General features: G+C 40.1%; 1 protein-coding gene across 2 annotated transcripts in view; it reads left to right on the top strand.

The window, feature by feature from the left end:
* The window catches only part of SLC44A5 (solute carrier family 44 member 5), a 95837-nt gene that overhangs the window by 53848 nt on the left and 18176 nt on the right, over positions 1-23813 (top strand). For both annotated transcript variants that reach the window (XM_069862112.1, XM_069862113.1), the window contains exons 3-9: positions 5134-5207; positions 12614-12698; positions 14124-14208; positions 16991-17119; positions 17879-17939; positions 19536-19659; positions 21492-21575. In XM_069862112.1, coding sequence (XP_069718213.1) covers positions 5134-5207; positions 12614-12698; positions 14124-14208; positions 16991-17119; positions 17879-17939; positions 19536-19659; positions 21492-21575 — 642 coding nt within the window. The remainder of the gene's footprint in view (positions 1-5133; positions 5208-12613; positions 12699-14123; positions 14209-16990; positions 17120-17878; positions 17940-19535; positions 19660-21491; positions 21576-23813) is intronic.

Raw genomic sequence — 23813 nt, 5'->3', positions numbered from 1 at the left:
TGGTTAGACACATTGTAATTTTTTTTTCCTATTATGTTTTAGAAACTCCCAACACCTCCTGGACTATCTTTAATTGTTCAATGTCTTTCTAGAGCGTCAGTGTTCTTACTGAGACAAAGATCACCTTTTTATCTGTGATTAGAAAATGTAGTTAATGGATTCTCATGCAAATTGAGCATCAGCAATTTTCCATAACCGTTTATGTATCTTCTTCAACAGTTTGAAAAAACCTAATAAAAATTCCTGACCTTAATTAGCAGTACAAACTATACCTTCTCATGAATTTAAACATTTCAGTCCTACATATCCATATAGCGCATTGCTTGATGCTGTGGTTGGTATTGAAATAATAAACAATTTTGACATTTGAATTATTATTTGTGCTTTTAAAACTAAGTAGCCTGCTAAAGGTGTCACTTAGATGACACTAAGAGTCTACCATAGATAAATCATAGAATCATAGAATAGTTTGGGTTGGAAGGGACCTTAAAGATCATCTGGTTACAACCCCCCTGCCATGGGCAGGGACATCTCCCACTATATCAGGCCCAAGTCCCCATCCAACCTGGCCCTGAACACCAGGGATGGGGCAGCCACAGCTTCCCTGGGCAACCTGTTCCAGTGCCTCATCACCCTCATGGTGAAGAAATTCCTCCTTGTGTCAAGCCTAGGTCTGCACCTCTCAAGTTTATAGCTGTTCCCCCTTGTCCTGTTTTTCTTGCTACTGGTGTTTTATTGGTCCATTTATGTTTTATTACATGTTGTTGTCTGTAGCGACATAACATGCCATGTACTCGCTCATACATCTGGGTAAGCCTACATTTTTCTTCGAGTTATCGCTTTGTGCTGTTTTGAGGAATACAGTGTCTACAGAGATATCAAAATATGAGTTTTCCAGAGCTAAACAATACTTCCTTAAGAATAGTGCCTGCAACTAAGACTTAATAACTTAGTAAACCTATGCAGGTCAGTCATACTCATTGAGAAAACTAAAAATCTAGGTAGATGGAAAGCAGCTTGTGCTAGGAAACTGTATAAATAGCTTTTTTTGTGCGGTTCTGGCATCCACAGTTGAAGTGTGAATTCATGGGAGATTTTGAAAGGAACTTTCTCTGCAAACATTTAGTTTATAAGCACCTTTCATGTTTATTTGGCTGTGCGGGGTGGTGCCGTCATTGTCGCTGTGCTAATAGAAATACCCATTTGTACAGCAGATGTTGCTTCTCAGTTCAGTCCCAGTGAAGAAAGGGGTCTTCGAAGCTGTTCATGGTGTTGTATGGCATAGTATATCATCAACACAACCTGATTTAGTGAAACCTCGGCACCCAAGCTGTTAAGCAGGGACAGAGGAGGAACTCCCAAGTGAGAACATTTGTCCTCACCTCAGAGTGCCAGCAGTGGTGGAAGTGGTAACCTGAACCTCTCACCATGGGCATCTTGAGCCTCATTTTGCTCTGCAGTCACACAGTGCTGGGCGCAAGACTGTTCATTAGGTGCTAATGTACTGCTAGTGCTGCTTAACTAACAAATGTAGTTTCTTGCTAGGGCAGCATCTTGAGTAAAATTGCACTTGTGACAGGTTGGGCAGGAAACTGCCAAACAGAGAGAGGTTCTAGTCACTCACTAATGACTAGGTGCAGGAGCGAGTGGCTTTTATGCACTCATATTCTGCACGGATGATTTTATCTTGCGTTCATTTATTTGCTAGTATGCCATTACGCATGCACAAAGTATTATTTGCATGCACTGCCACACATAACACAGCAAGAGAAGCCAAGAAGCCGGTATATTTTGGAGAGGCAGTGGAAAGGAAATCAGGCTCCATAAATTACGCTAAATGACAGCAGTAAGCAGCAAAAAGTGATGTGCGAGCCTGAACTGTGCACTTAACCAAATGAAGGTCTTTTATTACGTCACCTGAAAATGATGCATGGTTTTATCACCAGTTTATCACTATGGAAACTCATGCATTTGAATACACAGACTCACTGTGTTTTGTTTCAGATTACGATCCTGGTTATCCAAAAAGTATTAAAAAAACATTAAAATTTCCAATACTGGCTATTAGCATTTTTAGTGTTTTCATCATCTATAACATAAGAAATGTAAAGTGCTTTTTCTCAGTAATCTTTGAATGTTTACACATACTTATTATATAAATGTATAATAGTTCTATCTGTAAGAAAGATTGTAGATCCTATGTGATCAGCAGTATTCTCAGTTCCTGTTCTCAGAACTGTATTTCCATTAATCCATCTTCCTTGGGGCTCAGTTTAACAGGTTGGTCTCCTGAGTGATTTTGCTTTGCTTCGTTAGCCTGAAACAAACTGAAAAAGCATACTTACCATAGCAGATTGCTGCCTTCATTTGAAAAAAATCATATCAAATCTGTTTTTTGTCAAAGCATGGCTGGATAATTTATGATTGGGTTTCAGTAATAAGAGTGGGCTTCCAGTATCTCCTGTTCAGGAAGGGGAATTCCTATTGTTCCAGTTCCTGCAACTTTGGAAACTCCCACAATCTTCACTGTATCTTTAGAATTTTTATTTATTAATTTGTTTCACAGCTTTTTTTCCTTTCCCGCAGAGTCTTGTGTTTATGAGGTAATATTATGAGCTAACAATGATGATAAATGGAGCCAGGGTTTCACCTATTGTATCTAGCAAAATAAGCAGTTATTTTGTATGGAACAGTGATTAGTCTGTATGAACTGTTTCAAAATTTTCTGAAGCCACCCAAAAGAGGATTTATGCACTTCTTACATGTTTTAAAAACATTTATATAACAGCAGTACTTGGCAACAGTGAGTTTTACTAGGTACTGTGCAGAAGTTTTTGTGTTACAAAGAACAAAATCCTGCATTCTGGTAAAGAGTTTCTGGGTACTTGTTCATGGCAGCTCTGCAAAACTGTAAAAGGAAGCTTTAGCACAAACAGGTATAACCTTAATTGCATTTAGGCACCATAAAATGAGACCTGTGAGAACTGGACTGGAAGAGGCTTTTGAGATTATGATTGTAATTGAAGTATTTATGGTGCCATATTTCTCCTGAGATGTCTTGAATTAAATATTGAACCTTTTAAAAATGCCTTTGATGGGGTGAGTACCAAGCTTGAGCAGTGTCAGAACTGCTTCTGCATAGAGGCTGGGAAAATGAGCAGCATTGTTTCAGCATCGCTAAAGCAGTTGTCCTTTCTGAGATTGCTGTTGTATTGACCTTGAGTCCTGTACTACCTTGGCCTCGCTAAAAATTTATTTCAGTGAGATGTTAAAACTGTACCTCTAAAGAAGTGTACAGGGTTTTTCATTCCTGGAAACACAGGAAATGCTCCTGTATGAGGACAGGCTGAGAGAGTTGCGGTTGTTCAGCCTGGAGAAGAGGAAGGCTTTGAGGAGACCTTATGGCAACTTTCCAGTACCTGAAGAGGCTACATGAAAGCTGGGGAGGGACTGTTTACGAAGGCTTGTAGTGTTAGCACCAAGGGCAATGGTTATAAACTGGAGAGGGGCAGATTTAGACTCGACTTTAGGAAGAATTTCTCCACAATGAGAGTGGTGAGGCATTGGCACAGGTTGCCCAGGGAAGCTGTGGCTGCCCCATCCCTGGAGGTGTTCAAGGCCTGTTTGGATGGGGCCTTAGGCAGCCTGATCTGGTGGGAGGCGTCCCTGCCCGTGGTAAGGGGCTTGTAACCAGATGATCTTTAAGGTCCCTTCCAACCCAAACTATTCTATGATTCTATTCCAAGTTCTCTAACAGTTTAAAAGACCTGCCATCTTTATCTCCTTTATGCTAAACAATAATGGCTCTCTGTAAGGGGAGATGTAGACTGAAAAATGGAAGGAATGGTAGATGCTAGAAATGACCATGTGTCAGCTGGAGTTTGGATTCTAGGATTGCTTTTACTGGAAAGATTCAGCCTGCATCCATGTGGCTCCTTACGTGGACTTGAAGGCAGAGATGGACAGCACTCATTCTGTGAAGGCAGTTCTTGACTTTGGTGTGAAGCACCCATTAGCTTTCCCAGGGTGTCTGTTGCTCATTCATCTGTCATGGAAACGTGGAACAAGGTTTGGATCAGGTCAGAATGGCAGCAGTTTGTTACAACAGCTGTTGGGACAGCCCAGAGTAGCCCCGACAGGCACTGTGGACAGGAGCCCTGCCTGGATGTGCAGTTACAGTTCATACACCTTTAGGGCATACAACCCATTCTTCAGCGAATCTGTCTTAGATAAGCAGCGGTGACTGAAAACCTTCAGAGATGAGGCTGTAGGCAACACCCCCTTTTATGAGTAATTAACTCCTTTGTGAATTAAATCCTGAAGAGACCATTAGCTGCAAACCTTTCTTAGCTGGTGAGGCCTGTGAAAGGTGGTGAGATGGTAACTATTTTGCTTCCATGCAACCTTAGAAACAAGGGCTTGTGAAGTTGGTTTGTGGAGGAGGGAGCTGCTCAGCCCAGCTGGAGCCCTCAGAATTGATGGTCTCCAAGAGTGACCTTCTCCTGCTTACTTGGAAGTGTCCTACTTCATGTTAATTACACTTCTGGAACTGATCTGATCAAAGTCGGACACGATTAAAATTAGTCAAGTGGTGCAGATATCCATTCCTCTGCCTGCCTGAACTTAATATGCAGACCAATACGTGGAAGACAGGAATTTAATTGGATATTCACAGGTTACTCATTGTCTCAGTTTTCAGAGTGGAGAGCGCTGTTCTTTGATGGCTTCTCTAAAATAAGGCATGACTCTCTTTAACATGTTGATGGTTTTGTCCTCCCTGTAGAGCATGTGTTTGTTGCATTAAATGAGGTCAAGCAGCTGAGTAAGGAATTTGTGTAGAGAGCAGGGGTAGTTGCATGTGGGCTTCTTTTCATTTCATGCTGTTACTTTTTCATTCATAAACTATTTATAATACAAGTATGTTGGGCTGAATCTTTCTTTCTTTGTTTGCAATATTTGATACCAGCTTTAGGGACATTCTGAGGCAGATGTCCTGTAGTAGCTTATCGCATAAATGATCTCATGGATTCACTGTTGTGAGGTATTATTTGTTTTAATGTTTTTAACACTTGATGTTTTCAAAGGGTCATGTTAGAAACCCTCTTTTTAAACAGTGTTTCTTTCTGTCCCTAGGCATTGTACAGACTTCATTTGCTGTGTGATCTTCATAGTCGTCATTCTGGGTTACATTGCATTAGGAATTGTGGGTAAGTAAAGGCAGGTATAGTATGTGAATGTTAGAATTTTTAACTTAGTTGTCCCTTTTGCATATATTTATGTAAAGCTTTCCAATCAACAAACACTGCCTTGCCTAGAAGCAAATGCGGAATTAACATTCAGTGTCTTTTGTAATTAAGGAGAAGTTCAAAACCATGTGTATACTGATGAAAAATGCTAAATTTAATGTGTTCAGTTAAAAATGACGTGATTTGATAATTTTGCTGTCATAAAGTAACTGTGGTGGAAAAAATCACTTTCATTTGTCATTAACGTTTGCTGTCAGATTAAACACTTTGGTATTAAGAGGGTTTTTGTTCTGTAAAATATTACTGAAAGAGCCTATGTGAGCAGTAAAAGGACAAGTAAGAGAAATTACTTCATTTTTTGTGGGATTCAGAGTTGTTTGCACATCAGGATATTCATTAATAATAGCCATTTTATTTTGTTTGTGTGGGAAAATTGTAAGAATGCCCCTATGTGAAAGGACGGATGAGGCTGTGAAAGTGTACTGGCTGTGGATCTGCATGTCCATCTGAGCTTGTAAAGGGTGATTTTGGCCCTGCCTTACACTGAAAAACAAAGGCAGTAGTTCTATGTACCATTCTCTGTTCCATATAGAGAAAAGATCATGTACTCTCCATCCTTGGGGATATTAGTAGGCTGTCTGGGTGTGGTCCTGGGCAACCTTTTCTAGGCAACTCTGCCCGAGCAGCGATTTTGAACGAGATGTCCAGAGGTCCCTCCTCACCCCTACCATGCCATGAAAAACTGCTGGCTGCAGCATTAAAAGAGGACTGTAAGCAAGTCTGCTTTAACCTAGGTAATTCCATTAACTGCCTGAGAGAGTACTCTATGCTACTGCTAAATTGTACCATAGCATAACATCCTACAAGCCATGGTGCTGAGCTCTCTCCTCTCACCTTGCCTGCAGTAGCTGTGCACTGAAGACATTTTTTGGCTTTCCCTTCTTCACCTGCAGTTACTGCCCTGCCATGAACTGTGCACATGGAAGAAATGATTTCTTTTCAAAACTGGTTTTTTTTTGTTTTTTTTTTTTTGTTCTTGTCAAATCTCTTGGAGCCTCTGTTTCTCAAGAATGAATGATAAGTGGAGGTCTGTGGATGTTTGAATTTGGAAAGTGAGCAGAGCAAAAAATGAATTCAGAAGCTGTTCAAGCTGTACTTGATTTTATGCCATAACTGAGATTACAACAGCTGTAGGATTCTCTTTGGGATTGGATCCGGAAAGAGAGTCCCTGACTGTACAGTCATGCCATGCAGTACAGTCAGCTTCAGACTGCCTTGAAATTCAGTCCTGTGACTATTTTTTCACAAGGTCAGTGTCTGTGATTGTGATGCAGAAGTTAACATCAGCGGCATCTGTGTGGAGACAAGTTTTTGCTTTGTAGCCACTAATGGATTCTGTGTATGCAAATTCACGCATGTTCTCTCTCATCACAATTCTGTCTACTGTTTGGATCCTGCTGGCCCTTTCCTTTGCTATGGAATAAAGCATCTTCTTGCCTTCATGGCCTAATTGAATTGTTCCGACTTTGCTTCATTCCAAATTGACACTAATGTTCATTTGATTCGTGAAGGTGTTTGGAGCAGAAATAGTCATGCGACTCTCAACTATAGGAGATTGGAGAGGGACTTCCCAGAATATACATGCAATATATATCTCTGCTTACTAAACCTGCTGTGGAACAGACTGCAGAACAGAAGGTAAATTACTAGTCCTGAGAAGAAGCAGCATCAGCAGAGCTGTGCCCAGCTGTTGCAGATGTGCCATGCCTCCCGCTGGTGCTGGGCGTGTGCTGTGCCTGAAAGACATCCCTCTAGTGCTGCTGCCCTCTTCATACATGTTTGACTGATTCTTCATTCACGTTCTGATCTCTTCTTCTGTCACTGCTGGAACACAAAGCCGGAACGGAAGAAACTGGACTCAGATCAGAGGAATGGTGGTTGTTTTCTTGAGCGTATGAGTGCTCTTGTGACTGCTGACCTGCCCCTGTACAGTATTCTGAAGTACTGATCCCTGGACAAAGGGAAATGAGAGCACTGGCAGTTTTCAGCTGTACAGTATTCTTGTGCTGCTGGATCTTGACTCTAACACTAAATAAATCTTAATTTTTTGGCTAGAACTTTGTCAGCGTTGTATGTGCAGTTACCAAAGAACCCCATATGCTAAATGTTGCAGAAGTAGACAGCAGCAGAAAAGGGCTGGCTAGTTCCTTGCTTCTTTGTGTCTGTAATCTCAGACAAGAAAGTTGCTGTGATGTAACATAGTGAATTGGTCACATTTCCAGCTCTTGCAAACCTTGTGAGATATTGGTTAGAACTAGAAACTGTTCTTGGAATTAGTAGATGGTAACTTTTTCTACCTTTCTTACAGACAAGATTTGAATTTTCAGTATAGAAACATTTAGTTCAGCTCCAAATCCAGAACCACATGGTCTCTGCTTTTCATCTTTCATTGTACTATGCTTCAGCTATTCTTTTTACTCTAATTTATTCCTAAGTAAAAGATGAGATCAGCTTTGGTACAGTTCCAGGGGCCAGCCCTGTACAAAATATATGAGAGCAAAGACATTCACATTAAGCGAAAATAGATTATAAATCGATTCTTAGTCATTAATTATGCCTTATGGTTTGTTATGGAAAGAAAAAGTGGATTTCTGCAATTTCTTGAAAATGTGTGAATGCCACTCTGGATCCCTGATTAATTTGGCTTGAGAAGTAAGCAATAAATGGGTGTTCATCACAAAACTGCCATGACTGTAAATCTGAGTCAAATTTTTTCCCTGAATATTGTATGTAAAGCTCACAGAGGCTTCAGCTATAGGTGTGTCTGTGTAACAGTGAGGTAGAATATTTTATGTTTCAGGGAGACTGAAATGTAGTCGGAGTAAAAGGTAATCCTCCTTGAAAGATGAAACCAAATTATTTTTGATATTAGCCTTTCCTAGTTTTGCTTCAGTGCTGCTTGCTATTGTGTGACTGTTATGAATAGAGATATTCTATGATTTTCTTATCTTTTAATTTTACAGAGGAACTAATAGTGCTAATTTAACATTCTGTGTAGTTTTCCTTCCTAACAAACTGACTTGACTCTTCATGTTTATTTTGGAGATCCTGGACTTATGTGGGCAGTACATTACAAATGTCTAGCCCCCTAATTTAAGATTATTTTAATTCAGAAAAGTACATAAAAGGCACCAAATGAGTTACCTTGGAAAAGAGCCCCACATTCCAAAGGACAGGTTAACTCAAAGTACTAAGTCTTGTTGTATTGCTCCAAGGGTTGCTTATACAATATCAGTGTTATCAACAAGGATTTATGAATCCTGTATCATGTGTTCTGTTAGAAGTTATACATTATATTAATTATATCGATAACAATTATTATAATATATTATTAGTAATAATACATTAGTAAACTTCTTGTGTTAAAAAGCCATAAGAACAATTTGGCAGGTCAATTTTTCCATCCATTAAAACATTGAAAGTATACCTTCAAGGGAAACAAAGTAATGATGTGAAATACCACCCTTTCTAAAATACACAGCAGAAAGAATGAGAGATAGCAGGAATAGGTCTGCAGTTTGTTTTTTAAGTATGACAGGATGCCAGTGTTCTAGTCACATTTTTCTCCTTAAGAGGGAGCTTTCCAGCCTTTACAGCCACTGACATAGCCCATAAAGCACAGAAAAGTAGTGTGTCTGATGGGCATTTAGTGACAGGCATTAGTGATTTTTGATACTATGCCTGTGTGTTGGCTCCACATCAACAAAAGGACTGACATAACTGCAGGCCTCCTGAAAAAGCTATACTGGTGTCACAGGATGCTCTGATTACACTGCTGCTCTGAGGGCCGAGTCAACTGTATAATATAGTTCAGCTTTAATTTTATTTTTTAGCATAGATGTTTGTCCCAGCATTCAGACTGCAGCCTTAGGAGCACCAGAACATGCTGGAATAAAAATTCTATGTGGCTGGATTCCATTTCACTTACTGCTTGACAGCGAGTCACCAATAGGGCAGCACAACATGCAAAGCGCGGTGCGGCACTGTCAGGCATGTTCTTAACACAGCCTTCTTCACTCAGTGAGAGCTGTTGAATTAGACACTTATTCTTCACTGACTAGACCAAAAACATTGTGTGTTTATCACACAGATTCTTTCACTGTAATTGCTCTAAGTTTGCAAAGAAGGTGACAGAGGATTAAGTTTATTAATCTTGATGATTAGCCCTGACACAATCAATGAAAGAAGTTGCACGTTTTCTCTTCCATTGGCCATTTCCCTTCTCTTTCTGCTGCAGCTAAATAAATGCTTAATGTATATGTTGTAAATCAGACCCAATTTTTTTTTTTTTACTTTGGAATTTATCGGAGAGGTGTCTTCCTACATCCACCCAGCAGCTGATCCCAGGGATAGAATTTCGTGACAGGTTTTTTTTTTTAAAAGCAGATTGTTTTAAATACTGTTGTATTAGAAACCCAACAAGCCTTAGGCACACGGGACAACACCAGTACTTTTAGCCAATTTGATAGTGGCAAAGCAGGTACAGTCTGAACAATGTGTTCCATTGTTTATACTCTGCTAATTTCTACTAATAATTGGGGAACACAGTGCAAAAGATGAGTAATGAAGTTTGAGACCAAGAATTGGTACAAACCCAGTGAAACCAAGAGATTCTTTTGAAATATTTCAGCAGATTTTGCATTAGAACTAAAAAGAATGTGAGGAGGGTGCCCTGCTCTGCAATTTGGTGAGTTTTATTCTTTTTGAATATGTTAGCCCACCCATACTGAAGGAAGTAAGCCTGGGTCACGTGGACCTTTTATATAGAACAATCTGTAATAAAACTTAGAAAGCAAAAAAACCCCACCCAACCAATATTAACTTGCAGTGTTTATCTCCTTTCTCCCAAGTTTGTCTGAGGAGTAAAAAATTGTTCTAGATTTGTTATGCTACTTAGGAAAGGCACGTTGCTTGCAGAGGAGACTACTTCCAAATTATCTATATGAAGCAGATATAAGTCTTGCTACAAAATTCTCATTAGTACATTGGATCTGGCATGGTTGGGCTTCTCTCTGCTGCTTTCTTTTTTGCTGCTGTTCAAGAAAAAACCCAGTCAAAATTATTCCCTTTAATAATGTGCCCAAATAATTTAAAGAAAAAAAAAAAAGTAGTTTTGGGGCTGGGAAAAATCTGCTGTATTAGAGTAATCTAACGTCATGCAAGTAAAGCCGGAAAGGTCTTTCAGGTCTATGTCAGAGCTTGATTCATTTTGGCCCAGGCTTTTACATGTTTGAAAAGCAAGGTCATATTAAAGTGGAAGGAAAACCTCGCTCTTGTCAGTCGTGATGGAAGGAAGTGTACATGGCATAACTGACAGACTCACTGTGATCACCAGAGAGCTGTCTGCCTTCTGGTGTCATGGACACCATTATGGAGCGAGTCCAGAGAAGAGCAACAAAGCTGGTGAAGGGGCTGGAGAACAGGCCTTATGAGGAACGGCTGAGAGAGCTGGGGTTGTTTAGCCTGGAGAAGAGGAGGCTGAGGGGAGACCTCATTGCTCTCTACAACTACCTGAAAGGACGTTGTAGAGAGGAGGGTGCTGGCCTCTTCTCCCAAGTGACAGGGGACAGGACAAGAGGGAATGGCCTCAAGCTCCACCAGGGGAGGTTTAGGTTAGACGTTAGGAAAAAATTCTTTACAGAAAGGGTCATTGGGCACTGGAACAGGCTGCCCAGGGAGGTGGTTGAGTCACCTTCCCTGGAGGTGTTTAAGGCACGGGTGGATGAGGTGCTGAGGGATATGGTTTAGTGTTTGATGGGAACGGTTGGACTCGATGATCCGGTGGGTCTCTTCCAACCTGGTTATTCTGTGATTCTGTGACACGTGAGTTATTGTGAGAGAGAACTGATGCCTTCTAAATGTTTCTGTTAAGTTAATGTGCAAACACCAAAACACAGGAAAACTAACATAGCTTAGAAAGAACTAACAGATTCCTTTTGTAACCTAATACCATTCCAGGTGAAAGGTAAAGGTAACATTACAGATTCTCTGTAACTGTTTGCAAGTCATTGAAGATGTGTTCTGCATCTGTCCCGAACATTTCAATAAATTTGCAGTCTGCTGCTCTGAGATCTAACATATGTTCTGTCTCTACTGCACATGTCGTTATTAAGTGCTATTGTTCTTATAAAAATCACCTTGAGGAAAATGGCAGTTTCACAAATGACTAAATCTAACGTCACAAAGCTGAGAGGAAGTGGAGTAATTACAGAGAAGTAAGTTCAAGGTGGTTTGAGTAGATCAAAGCCTAAAATGTGTGCTAAGTGGTCTCCTGACATTCACTATGTTGTGCAAGAGGCAGAAGGTTGGGTCTGAAATCTTTGTGATACCTGGAATCTTTTCCACATAATACAAGCACAAGGAGAAGTTTGGGAGAAGATCTTTTCTAACAGTTCTCTAGCAACCTGATGTTAGAGTGTCAGCTTAGGGTCATGAGATGGAGTTGTAGTCTGGCATTATATCTTACTTTCAGATGATGCTTAAAAATAAATGAAATTTCCATTATTTAGGGTAAAACCAGCAGTTGGTAGTCAGAGCAGTTCAGAGGCTAGTCACAAAGGAAGTTTAATCAGATCAGCACACTACTGCTTAGAAGTAACCATACTTACAGTGATAGCTGTTGTGTTCTTGATTCCCAAAAGGAAACAATGAGGCAAGTGGAAATGACTCAGACAAGAAATCCTGCTTTGAAGTGGAGAAAAGAAGTTTAAAAGATCAATACAGACCTCTCTTCCCATTCAGTACTCTGGTTCGTGCCAGCATGTAATGCATAAGTTGCCAGGTGCAGACCTCATAACTGAAAAATGGGACAGTTGCCAAATGAGAGGTCAGGAAATGTTTTCATTTACAAAGTGAGAGTTTATTTCCATCTTAGTGCAAATGGAGTCCATTAGATTTGGTCATACCTTATGTATTTCTGGCACATGCCCAGGTAATCCCATTAATTTAAATGTCACTGTGGTTGTTTGCGAGTGCTCAGATTTGTCTATGTAGTTAGCTCCTCTTCTTTCTCCTTTTAATAACCATTATTTGTTAAGCCCATTACATCATGTTTTGGATACAGTCCAGATATATGTGCCCTGAAGGTAAAAAGTCATTACTTTCTTACTGATTGATCCACATCGTTCAGTTTAGTTTGTTTTATATTTTAGTTTTTCACTAGGAAATCTGCTAATCAATACTCCTCAGTGGTGAACAGCAAGAATTAAAATGGTACATTAGAGGTGATACATTTTTATGTCAGTCAGTGTCAACTATTAACTGTGTGCACTTGGCTGAAAAGTTAAAAGATATGTATGTATTTGCAGCTTGGGTGCACGGTGACCCTAGGAAAGTGATTTATCCAACCGACAGCTATGGACAGTTCTGTGGTCAAAAAGATACCCTCAATGAGTGAGTACTGGATCCATTCACATACCTTTATTGCTCATACACTTTGAATAAGCTGTGAGGTTTCAAATCTCTCTGTCTGTTAGAAGTTCTTGTGGGCGGTTGAAGAAAAAGCAACACTCTTACTGTATTTATTCTAAATAAAGTTCAGAAATTAGTTGCTCTGTGCAAATCTAGACCCAAATTATTACTGTGATGCAGTTGTTTTCATAATTCAGAGAAGATTTTTGGTAAAGTATCAATAGATTGCATCAGTAATTGCATAGAAGGTGACTAACTGCCACTATTTCTAACTGTCCAAGTTAGTAGTGAAGTGTCAGACGGCTGAGCTGATCACAGTTTTAAAGGGAACTTGAATGTGCAGTGGTGTTATAGAATGGCTTTGAAGGCACAGCCATATTCAGCAGTTGGTGAGAGCCGCTGCTGATGGAAGATCAGAGGATATGTCCTGGACTGGGGGATATAATGAAGAGATGTGGGAGCAGGACTTGTGCCAAAGCTGCAGGTAGTGGACAGGCAGCCTCTTGAGCATGAGCTTCATGGTTGATACTGCCATCCTGCTCCCAAGGCAGAGCTCCCTCTGTGCTTCATCACCACAATGGGTGTCAGTGGTGGCTAAAACACTGCTTACTGTGTTCTCTGGCACAGCATAGGCCATAGCGAGGCATACGCACCGTTATTTCTTATAGGGACACTGTGCTTCTGGCGTGGCTAGCTGACTTTGAAGGGGCAGCTCCCCTTTACTCCTGTAAAGGGGCAGCACTACTGCCACACACCATCTTCACTGGAGCTATCTGATAGTTCTCTGTTATAGCAAAGACTAACAGCCTATCCCCTTGTCTTCAAAACCCAGATGTTTAAATCCATGGACCTTAGGATAACCAGTTTTTAACAAGTCCAAACTGAGGTGATAGCCACATCGAGGTCCCAAGTTCCAGGATCTGTCAAATCTCTGGATTCTGGGGTGCAAATCCCTGAGACTATCCTTTGTTTATATCAGAGGAGGTTTATCAGACTTAGTAGCAGACACTGTTATCATTCTGTTTCCAGGCCTGGAGCTTTGTCTCCAAGCATAAAAAGCTTTTGATTGAATTTGGTGCCACCTTCTGATCAACAAAAAGTAGGCAGCTTTTCCCTGGTAGTATTTGCTGATAGTAATTTTGCATGAGGTATGCAATATGTTCAGTGTTAGCAAAGGCACCACAGTGGTTTTGCAGGGGTATTTTATAGACCTCACTTCTTAGAGACAGGACTGCAGATACCAATATCAGTGCCTGGGGTTGTTTCAGCTTAAAACCTTGCTGTAGAGAAACTTCTCAGAATAAGCATTCTTTAGAACAATATCAATATATGCTATAGATTTTTGAATGGTAGGATGTATAAGCACCCATATTTGTAACATTAATTATCTTATGTTCACTTCCATAGGAACAAGACCATTTTGTTTTACTTTAACATTCTGAAATGTGCCAGCCCCATAGTGTTAATAAACCTACAGTGCCCTACAACACAGGTGAGTGAAAAACAGAGATAAAGTATTTTCCCTGCTTCTTAGTCATGGTACTTAAGAAGTACACATACACTTGTTTGGATTTAAAAATTGCTGCTTATACACTTCAAAATAGAATATGATTGTATTATAGATGATATGTAGCACACAGTCTCTATAGCCTGTGATGTTCAGAAGGAGTTAATAGAATTGCACAAGATTGTATATTTTGGGTAAAGGTTGACAAAAAATCCCCTATTTAGTCGAATACAGCTGTTTGCTACATATGAACACAGGTAGCTATCCAGTGGTAACCTGTGTCTGAAAATAATATTGATTGATATCTATGGTTTTCCAAACTAGACACATTCAAGAAAATGTGCATATCACCTGTGACAGGGATATCTGGGTGCGGTTAGAGCCTCTAGCACTTTGAAAAGTGAAGATCCTGAAAGCTTGTTCTTGCCTTATGCCACCATTTGTACTCCCTTAGTTGTGCTGCAGCTTCTCGTGCAGCTGTGAAATAAACCCAGTCACTGAACTTGTGTCGGTTAAAACTATCCTCTTGATCCTTTTCAGATGAGACCATTTTACTGCCCTGGTTTGTTGAACAATTGCACAACCAGTTACGTCAGTTCTTATGAGGCAACAACTTAGGGCATGGCATAGGTCAGAGGGATTAGATGCACGGCTGCTCTGCTATAACCTTGCTGCCATAGTAATTGTACTATGTAGTTAAACTGCAGGTGACAGAGTATGGTCTCAACCATCTTGACAACATTCTGTGGAATCCAGTATTAATTTGGATGAGAGTTGTTATATGGTAGCCAATATACTGATTGCAAATGTTAATTGTCTATTTATTTGACTATCATTTAAAAATGTTTCCCATTCCAGCTTGCCCTTACTCCTGATCCCTATCCTTGATAGATGTTTCTGGCCTATCAGTTAGTGTGACCGTATGGACTATTTGACACAGCTGAAGAGATGGAAATCTCCAGCAAGGAAGGGGAAGAACCCTCTTAACACTGACAGCTGCTGTCAGAATGGAAGCTTTCTCTATCAGCAGCAGATTTGCTTCAGGAATCCCCATCTGTCCACATACAGACACTGACACTGTTACCCTGAAGTCTTTAGACTCTGTTACTGGAACAATTCAGCCTGTACAGAAATACTAAGGTCATTATGTGGGATTTGACTGGTACTGTGGCCAAGTTGGCAGTGGTCATGAATCAAGTAAGGTGAAATACTCATGGAAGGAGAGTTTGGGAGAGCAGAGCAGTTGTGTTTGTTTTCAAACTTACATCATCTCCAAAAGTGAGGATGTTTTTAATGCTGTTTGCTACTGCAGATGGTAATTTTCTGGTCTTTTGTGAAAATGCTGAAGAAATGTTTGTTTTTTAATTCCTCTTTTGAACTGCAGACAGGGTCTTTAATTCCTGTCTCATTCATATCAAAATAGTAGGAGAAAAACCCCCAAGAACTGGCATGGGAAGAGCTTCAGTCCTTGAGTATGACTCTGGATTTGCAGACTGTTAATACAGTTTGCTGGGTCCACAGACAGCACATTTCATTGCCTGTTTCAATGTCAGAGAACTGAGGTTATAGTAAAGTGTATACTTGTTCATCACCTGTAGTCCCAGCAAGGATAAGTCTCTTACTTCTTTGTTCCTTGGCCTGTGGGTAAACCGTAGGACTGTAGTACTCATCTAGGAAGACACCCTTGCAGCATCTGCCCTGTTCTAAGGATTAGTACAAGATTTTTTCACAAAATTACTTTAGGTGAACCCTAGGTGGTGGAATGCCCTTGAGGTGAAATACAGTTTTGTGCATGATGTTTATCTGGAACTTAGGTAGCAGAGGCTTGCAAAAGGTGTTTCGATGGCACAGCTTTGGAAAAAGAAAACGGCCAACTAGAACAGGCTGAAACTTGCCCAAAAGGTGGACTTCAAACTCTCTCACGGTATTTAGGAACACTGGGGACTCTGTACACTGGGGACAGCTGTACACTTGCATTCCAGCGTGTATTGGGTTGGCCACTTCTCCATTATGTAAATGTAAGTCCTAACTTCTGAGTGGATGCATTCATCAAACCCCAGTCCTCACTTGATTTCTCGCATAGATCCAGTTTATACTGGCTGTACCTTTAGTCGTGTGGATTTCCTTCCTGGCAGGGGCCTCGTCTTGGTTTGTACCTGGGGAGATTCATTATTAGTCAATAGTAGAAAGTCCTCTTTGAGTGATTTACACATTGACCTGAATGATACTTGTGGAAATATATTTGACTGAAGAGACTGCGTAGAAGAGTCGAACAATTTTAGTTGCATGAGACTTTTTTTTTAAATGAAGTTCTACTTATAAATGTAATAAAAATCAATTACATGTATCCCATGAAAGTAGCTGCTGCACCACCTTGCTTGTGTACACTGCTGCTGATGGAAGGAGAGGAGGACCCAACAGATTTTTTTCCAATGTTCAAGGAAATATTTTTTTGTCAACATACTGAAGGCTCTGAATATCTACCAGAATGTGTAGAATCTAAGAAGACAGATTGGTTTGATGTGCTGGATATGAGGAGAGACCTTGAAAGCGTAGACTACCAAAGAATTTTAGAAGCATTCACCAGGGGAATCAAAAGGGAAGCTTATGTCCCTTTCTAAATAGTGCAGTAAACATTAATAAAGGCAATTCCATAAAACAGTGCACTTGTATAGATGGCATTTTACTTGCTTTTTAATTACACTTACTTTCCTTATCCTTCTTTACCCCCAGTACACGTTACCTCATTTCTGTTCTTTTCTTGCAGCTTTGTGTCTCAAAGTGCCCAGACAGGTTTGCAACCTACATCGATGTTCAGGCTTCCTACAGATATAAACCGGATCAGTGGAATTACTTCAAGCAGTTCTGTAAACCTGGTTTCAACAATCCCCGCAAGGTGTGTATATATCAGTAGATGATGGAATACATTTTTTCTACAAGCAATATGTAATATGCATGATTTTACTGAGCTACATGAAAGCTCTGAATTACTCTGATTTCACCTTATACGAAGTTATCCAATACATATGGTTTGGCAGTGATTTCATCAGGATTGAAGGTCTTGTATGCCCACCAAGTCCCCCATTCTTTAAATGTTACTGTTTTCTTAAAAGAGTATTTGCAGCTACCCCTGTGCTGTAGTGACCAGTATCCTTTCGTACTTACGCACTCTGCAGCAGTAGAGCAGTGTATCTCAAAACAGTTCTTAAGGCTCCTGAGTCATCTGCAGCTACCTAGTAATTTAGCTAGGAAAATTAATCTGTCCTTTTTTGCACTCAAATGTGCTGTTTCTCCCATCTTTAAAACACCTTGAAATTCAGCTATATTAATTGTGTGAACTTTTTACTCTTCTTTAAGAGAAAAGGCAAAGGAGGGACAAGGAACAATTGCCCAGTCACTTCTGGCTTAGATGCTGATCCAAAGTGAACAGGTCTTTTCTTTTTTGTTGCTAGAAAAGGAAAGGAGAATAGTATTTTCCCAAACCGCAATGAAAGTCTGAATTCTCACATCGTACATGTGTCTTGCAGCTCCACCATCAAGACTGGGGAGGAGGCTACAAAACCCAGTTTGGGGCATTTTTTCAAACTGCATGAGAAATGAAAGACATGTAGTTATTCTGCTATGTATTCAGCTTTCCTATTTTCCCCCTTTTTAGTCTGTTGCTCAAGTCCTACGTGATGAAGATTGTCCTTCGATGATCATTCCAAGCAGGCCTTGTGAGTGGTTCTACTTCTTACACACATCTTAGCAGATTATAAACTTCCATATTAAAGCACAGCTCTAGTCTGAAGTGTTTAGTCGCAATGTCATTAGGAGCTGTCACCTGACAGTGATGTCCATTGTGTTTTGAATAGTTTGGAAGTATAAAGATTTTTTTATTGTTTTTTTCTAACTGCCATCTGTGGACATTCAGTGTGTGGTTGGGTCAAGCTGAGCTCTTTCTTGATCTTCAGTCATGACTGATAACAAAAGCTTTATAGCTCAAATTATGCCTTTCGAGACATGTGAGCAAGCAATGGCATTGGCATCAAGAAAATGCCACAAATGTTGGAAAGCTGATGGCATTCAGGTGATACTTAAGCCCAGTTACAATGCAGCTCACTTTTCAGTTGCAATTTTTGCTGTGCAGGGCGTACAGAGGAATTAAGGGGCCAAAAAACATTTTTGTCACTACTGTCAGCAGTTGTTTCTGAGTAGATAACTCCAGGTCTCAGAGTTTATCTCATCTGCAGGTGTAGCATCAAGAGCATCTGTCACTGACCCAGAAGTTCATGCAAATAAGAAATTGCTGTTTATTTTTCCATGCTTTAAAATAGACGTCTTATTAACCAGGGACAGGTTATTAAATATAGATTGAATTTTTTAAAAAAATCAAGAATTTGTGTGAAAACTGATATACTTTCCCAAAAGACAGAAAATAATTTGCAAAGAAGCTGTTACATTATTTTGAACTGCAACAAGAGGCAAAGATAACAGAGGGAGGAGAAGAGACAAGTTAATTACTTCCTCAGAAAAATTGGTAGGGTGGATATTCTAGGCTGAGTGTTGAAGCCTGGCATCAGTGTTTATTTGAACCTGGTAAGGAAAGCGTGGGATTATTATATAAAATTGAAGTTCAGCTGCATAGGAGAACCGACCTGCTCTTCCCTTTGGAATGAAAACCAGGACTTTTTGCAGCAAAGAGTAGGGCAGCATAAATGAGTATGTGAGCATTTCTCCTTTTTCCTCTAATCTAATCCTCTTTCAATCTAACCAGTAGTTTCTGTCTTTTTTTCCTTTGCTTTCTCACCAAGAATATCTAGTGATAGTTGTTGGTACTGGAGCTCCCCTGGCATATGAGGAAATGATACTTGCTGCTATGTATTGTTTTAGGTGCTAATACTATATGTGACTAGTCATGTTGAGTCTGTCCCTGGGGCTGGTTTCAGTATTACCATGAAATGAAATATTTGAGAAGCTGTAGTTTTTGTAAGCTGCCCAGATACTGACAGAGAGCAAGTTCTGCATTTATTACAAATTCTTAAACTGCAACAGATACTACTGTTGTTATTCGGTAGCACCTAGAATCTCTGGTTGAAAGCTGTGATCCCACCATGCCTGAGCTTTGACAAAAAGCCCCAGAGCATAAATAATGTTCTTTAATATAATGGCTCTTCCAAGATTTGTCAAAGTCAACATATCATTAGATAATCAGTTGAAAAACAATGAACTGTGAATCTGAAGTGATTTAGCTATGTTACTAAAGGCAAATGATAAAAGAAGAGCTTGCTGTGAAGTGTAAAATGAATGTTTTGTTTTGATATTTTGAATAGTTCTTAAGCGATGCTTCCCAGACTTCTCCACGAAGAATGGTGTGCTAACTGTGGCAAATCAGACTACGTTCAGAGATGGAAGAGGGAAAACAAGAAATGTAACTGATCTCAGGGAAGCTGCAAAGTAGGTTTTACCCTTATTAAGTTCTTTTGTTTTGGATTTTGAGGTTGTGAAGTAATTTAGGAATTGAAAAAATAATCAGAACCCGTTGCAGTGAATGGCCGAGAGTATCCAGGCAAGACTTGCTAGTAAGTGTTCTCTCTATGCCTGCGCACTTGCAAAGTTCCAGTAAGGAAAGTCAGCACTGTGGTGTGCAGAAATAAGCAAGGAGCCAAAAATTTTGTTATGATTGTCTCCGTGTGACTGTCAGTTTTTAAATAATTCTTCTTGTTTTTCCTAGCACAAATTAGTATTTAAAGAAAGCTAAGGTATGTTCTAAATGAAATCTTCGTGCAGCACTCAGGCCAGCCAGTACTGGCCTTGGCTATTCCTTCTTATGATGGCCTTTCCACTAACCTGGACTGTCCTAGTACTTTGGGCACCTCATCTCATCAGAGTGCTTCTGTTTCTAGTGCATGTCTGAAGGTCAAAACCCAATATTCTGGGCTCTGATGCACCCTTGGTGTTGGACAACAAGCATCTCCAATCCTGGGCATTGACCAGGATGAGAGAGAAGTGCTGCAATATCCTCACTTTTCAGCTGCTGTCAGTCCTCAGCCTGTCTGAAGCACAGAGGTATCTTTTTGTTGCCTCCCAGTCCAAGGCTACCACATTCCTGCACCTCGCCAACACTCATAATGCCTGCACCTTATTAGGTTCCATTCTTTTGGCACCTGTAACTACATTGTCTGTTCTTTGGTAAGAAGATCCTTCAGTTCTTCTTAGGAAAACATTAATATGGACAAGCACTTTGCAGGATGGGAAGACAGTTCCATAAAGCCAATTTTTTGCTTCACTGAGCTATTTTCTGCTTCTGTGCTATTAGCAGTTCTGGAGTCACAACTGTTGGTTCTTGGTTCAGTGCAGATCTTATCAGTATACATTTGGCTTGTAACATAATAATCATAGAATCATAGAATAACCAGGTTGGAAGAGACCCACTGGATCATCGAGTCCAACCATTCCTATCAATCACTAAACCATGTCCCTTAGCACCTCGTCCACCCGTGCCTTAAACACCTCCAGGGAAGGTGAATCAACCACCTCCCTGGGCAGCCTGTTCCAGTGCCCAATGACCCTTTCTGTGAAATTTTTTTTCCTAATGCCCAACCTAAACCTCCCCTGGCGGAGGTTGAGGCCATTCTCTCTTGTCCTGTCAATTCCCTCTTGTCTTGTCACTTGGGAGAAGAGGCCAGCTCCCTCCTCTCTACAACCTCCTTTCAGGTAGTTGTAGAGAGCAATGAGGTCTCCCCTCAGCCTCCTCTTCTCCAGGCTAAACAACCCCAGCTCTCTCAGCCGTTCCTCATAAGGCCTGTTCTCCAGCCCCTTCACCAGCTTTGTTGCTCTTCTCTGGACTCGCTCCAGAGCCTCAACATCCTTCTTGTGGTGAGGGGCCCATTCGAGGAGCGGTCTCACCAGTGCCTTGTCTCTGTCGGAGCCCCAGCCCCTGCAATACCAAAAATGTCAGCAAATAAAGTCTCTTAAGGCTCGTTTTGGAGTTTTAGAATAATAATAATAAGAATAATAAGCCATTATATACAGCAATACTTAGTACTAATAAATCCTTTTTAATAAAGCTTTTTTCCAGGAGCTGTATAGACATTTTTATGCAGGTTTTTTCTTTGGTGTAATGGTGATTGCTATTGGTTTGGTTACAGAACTGGAGCTGGAGGATAGAGACATGCTCTTACTGCAAGCAAAGATAATTCAGATTCTTTAACTAAGCCTATTTGTTGTTGAAATAAGTTCTGACTTTCTACCTAAAGCAACCTTTTCTTTGGTTTCTTTTTTCTCAGCGGCATCAATAACGTCCTGGATGCAAGATCAGTTGGAATGAAAATTTTTGAAGACTATGCCATTTCTTGGTATTGGATTTTAATGTAAGATTTTAATGGACTTTTAATAATTTTTTCACTTTGGTGTGTGCAGGGAATTAGAAAGTAGATCATAGAATCACTTGGGTTGGAAAAGACCTTTAAGATAATCAAGTCCAGCTGTAAACCCAGCACTGCCAACTTCACCACTAAAACATGTCTCTAAGCACCACAGCCACATGGCTTTTAAATCCCTCCAGGGATGGAGACTCCACCACTTCCCTAGGCAGCCTGTGCCAGTGCTTGACCACCCTTCCAGTGAAGCAGTATTTCCTAACATCCAGTCTAAACCTCCCCTGGTACAACTTGAGGGCATTTCTTCTCTCCCTAGCATTGTCACCTGTGAGAAGAGACCAACACCCACCTGGCTCCAGCCTCCTTTCAGGGCGCCGTGGGGAACAATAGGGTCTCCCTCAGCTTCCTTTTCTCCAGACTAAATTGCCACATTTCCCTCAGCTGCTCCCCATAATCCCTGTACTCCAGACCCTTCTCCAGACCCTTCCAGTTCCATTCTCCTTTTCTGGATGCGCTCCAGCCCCTCGATGTCTTTCTTGTAGTGAGGGGCCCAAAACTGAACACAGGACTCAAAGTGCAGCCTCACCAGCACCACATACAGGGGGAGGCGTATGTGTGTTATCAATGCTACATTTAAACTCTAGGAACAACTGTGATTTCCTTTCATCACATGATAATAATGATGTTATGGTTCTGCACATGAAGTAAGGAGAGCACAGTACACATACATAGAGGGTCAATTCATCTGTAGTACGTTTATAATATCCTGCTAGGCAGAAGAACAGGAGGTGCTGCCTTCTGTTGCAGGACCATTATGCCTGGTAATTCCAAAACTGAAAAATCTTAATTATGAGGCTTTCAGAGCAATTCCAGTTGCTAAGTGTCATTGGTATATATATAAAACACATAATTTCTAAATTCGTACTAACAGTCTATAGTTAAATCCATTATAATCCATAAATTCATAAATCTAATGCATCAGGCAAAGCAACATCAAGAAGTATTGAACAGTATTAATTTTGTTTTGCAGTTAATACTCACTAATCACCAATTAGTAAAAACACAGCACTGAAACAAAAGAAATAGCTATTTTGCAGAAGCAAACATATAAATATATCTGCATTCTTAGCCCAGGTACTTTCAAAGGTGCTATCAATGAATAGGTAGACTAGGGAGAGAACTGACCATTTTTTTTAACAAATTCTAAATACAGACGCCAGTTTCCACATTTTAAATACAATATTTTGGTAATAAGTTGTTAGTACATTTAAAATATAGAACAGAATTTTCTTCACACTTTTCACCAAATGATGATAAAACACATCAAATGATTTCTGGACAAACATATTTAAGGGCCAGACTTTGGGTGATGACAATGAAAACAAGCTGGATTGAAAATTCAATATGGAATTGCTCTAGCCTTTTAAGCGTAGCCAGACAGAGCTGCTGCTTTCAGCCTCTATTTAAGAGAACCAATCTAGTGAGAACAGTTGTTACCACATACTCAGTTTTGATGTTACTAGGACACATATGTGTCTGAAGATAACTTTAGGTAAAGGTAACTTACTGCTTTCAAGAATAGTGTCATAAGCTCCAAAACTACAACTTTTTTTTTGAGGAATACATTCTGAAAGGGAAGCTACATCATACTAGGAAGCCTTTAGCGGGTTGGTACTTAAGCCAGCTTACACAGGTTTAACTAAATAAGCTGATGTTTTTCTCTTGTCCCTCTACCCATCTGACTTAGTTTGTCCAAGACATCTGGGTTTGATTATTTATGGTCAAACTGACCTATTTTTTTTCATCTTTGGTGACTGGCTAAATATGCTGAGAATGTACAGAAGAGAAGATATGAACTCATGCAAGAAGTTGTTTTATTTTTGAAGTCCGTACCAATACAAAATTCTGATGTAACATTTACTAATGATTCCGCAAAATGCAATGTTCTGTGAAGTATCTGAGCTGGATGTTTGTTGCATGGGATTATTATTCACATTGCTTTGTTCACATTGCTTTAGAAGGCCTCGCTGAGTGAAAAAACATTTTTGCTCTTCTGACTTGCTTTCTGGGAGTGAAAATAAAACAAATATATCCTTACTTCAAATTTGATAAAGAGAATACACTCTGTAGATGTCATTTCTACGGGCTCCATTGATAGTTCATAACAGGTTCTTTTTATGCATCATAATGCCCTGATCATTTCCTCTTCTCATGGGCAGAAGGAGTCAC

The sequence above is a fragment of the Phaenicophaeus curvirostris genome, chromosome 8 (genome assembly GCF_032191515.1).
Source record: "Phaenicophaeus curvirostris isolate KB17595 chromosome 8, BPBGC_Pcur_1.0, whole genome shotgun sequence".
NCBI classification, from domain to species: Eukaryota; Metazoa; Chordata; class Aves; order Cuculiformes; family Cuculidae; genus Phaenicophaeus; species Phaenicophaeus curvirostris.
This window is presented reverse-complemented; position numbering and strand designations above follow the sequence as displayed.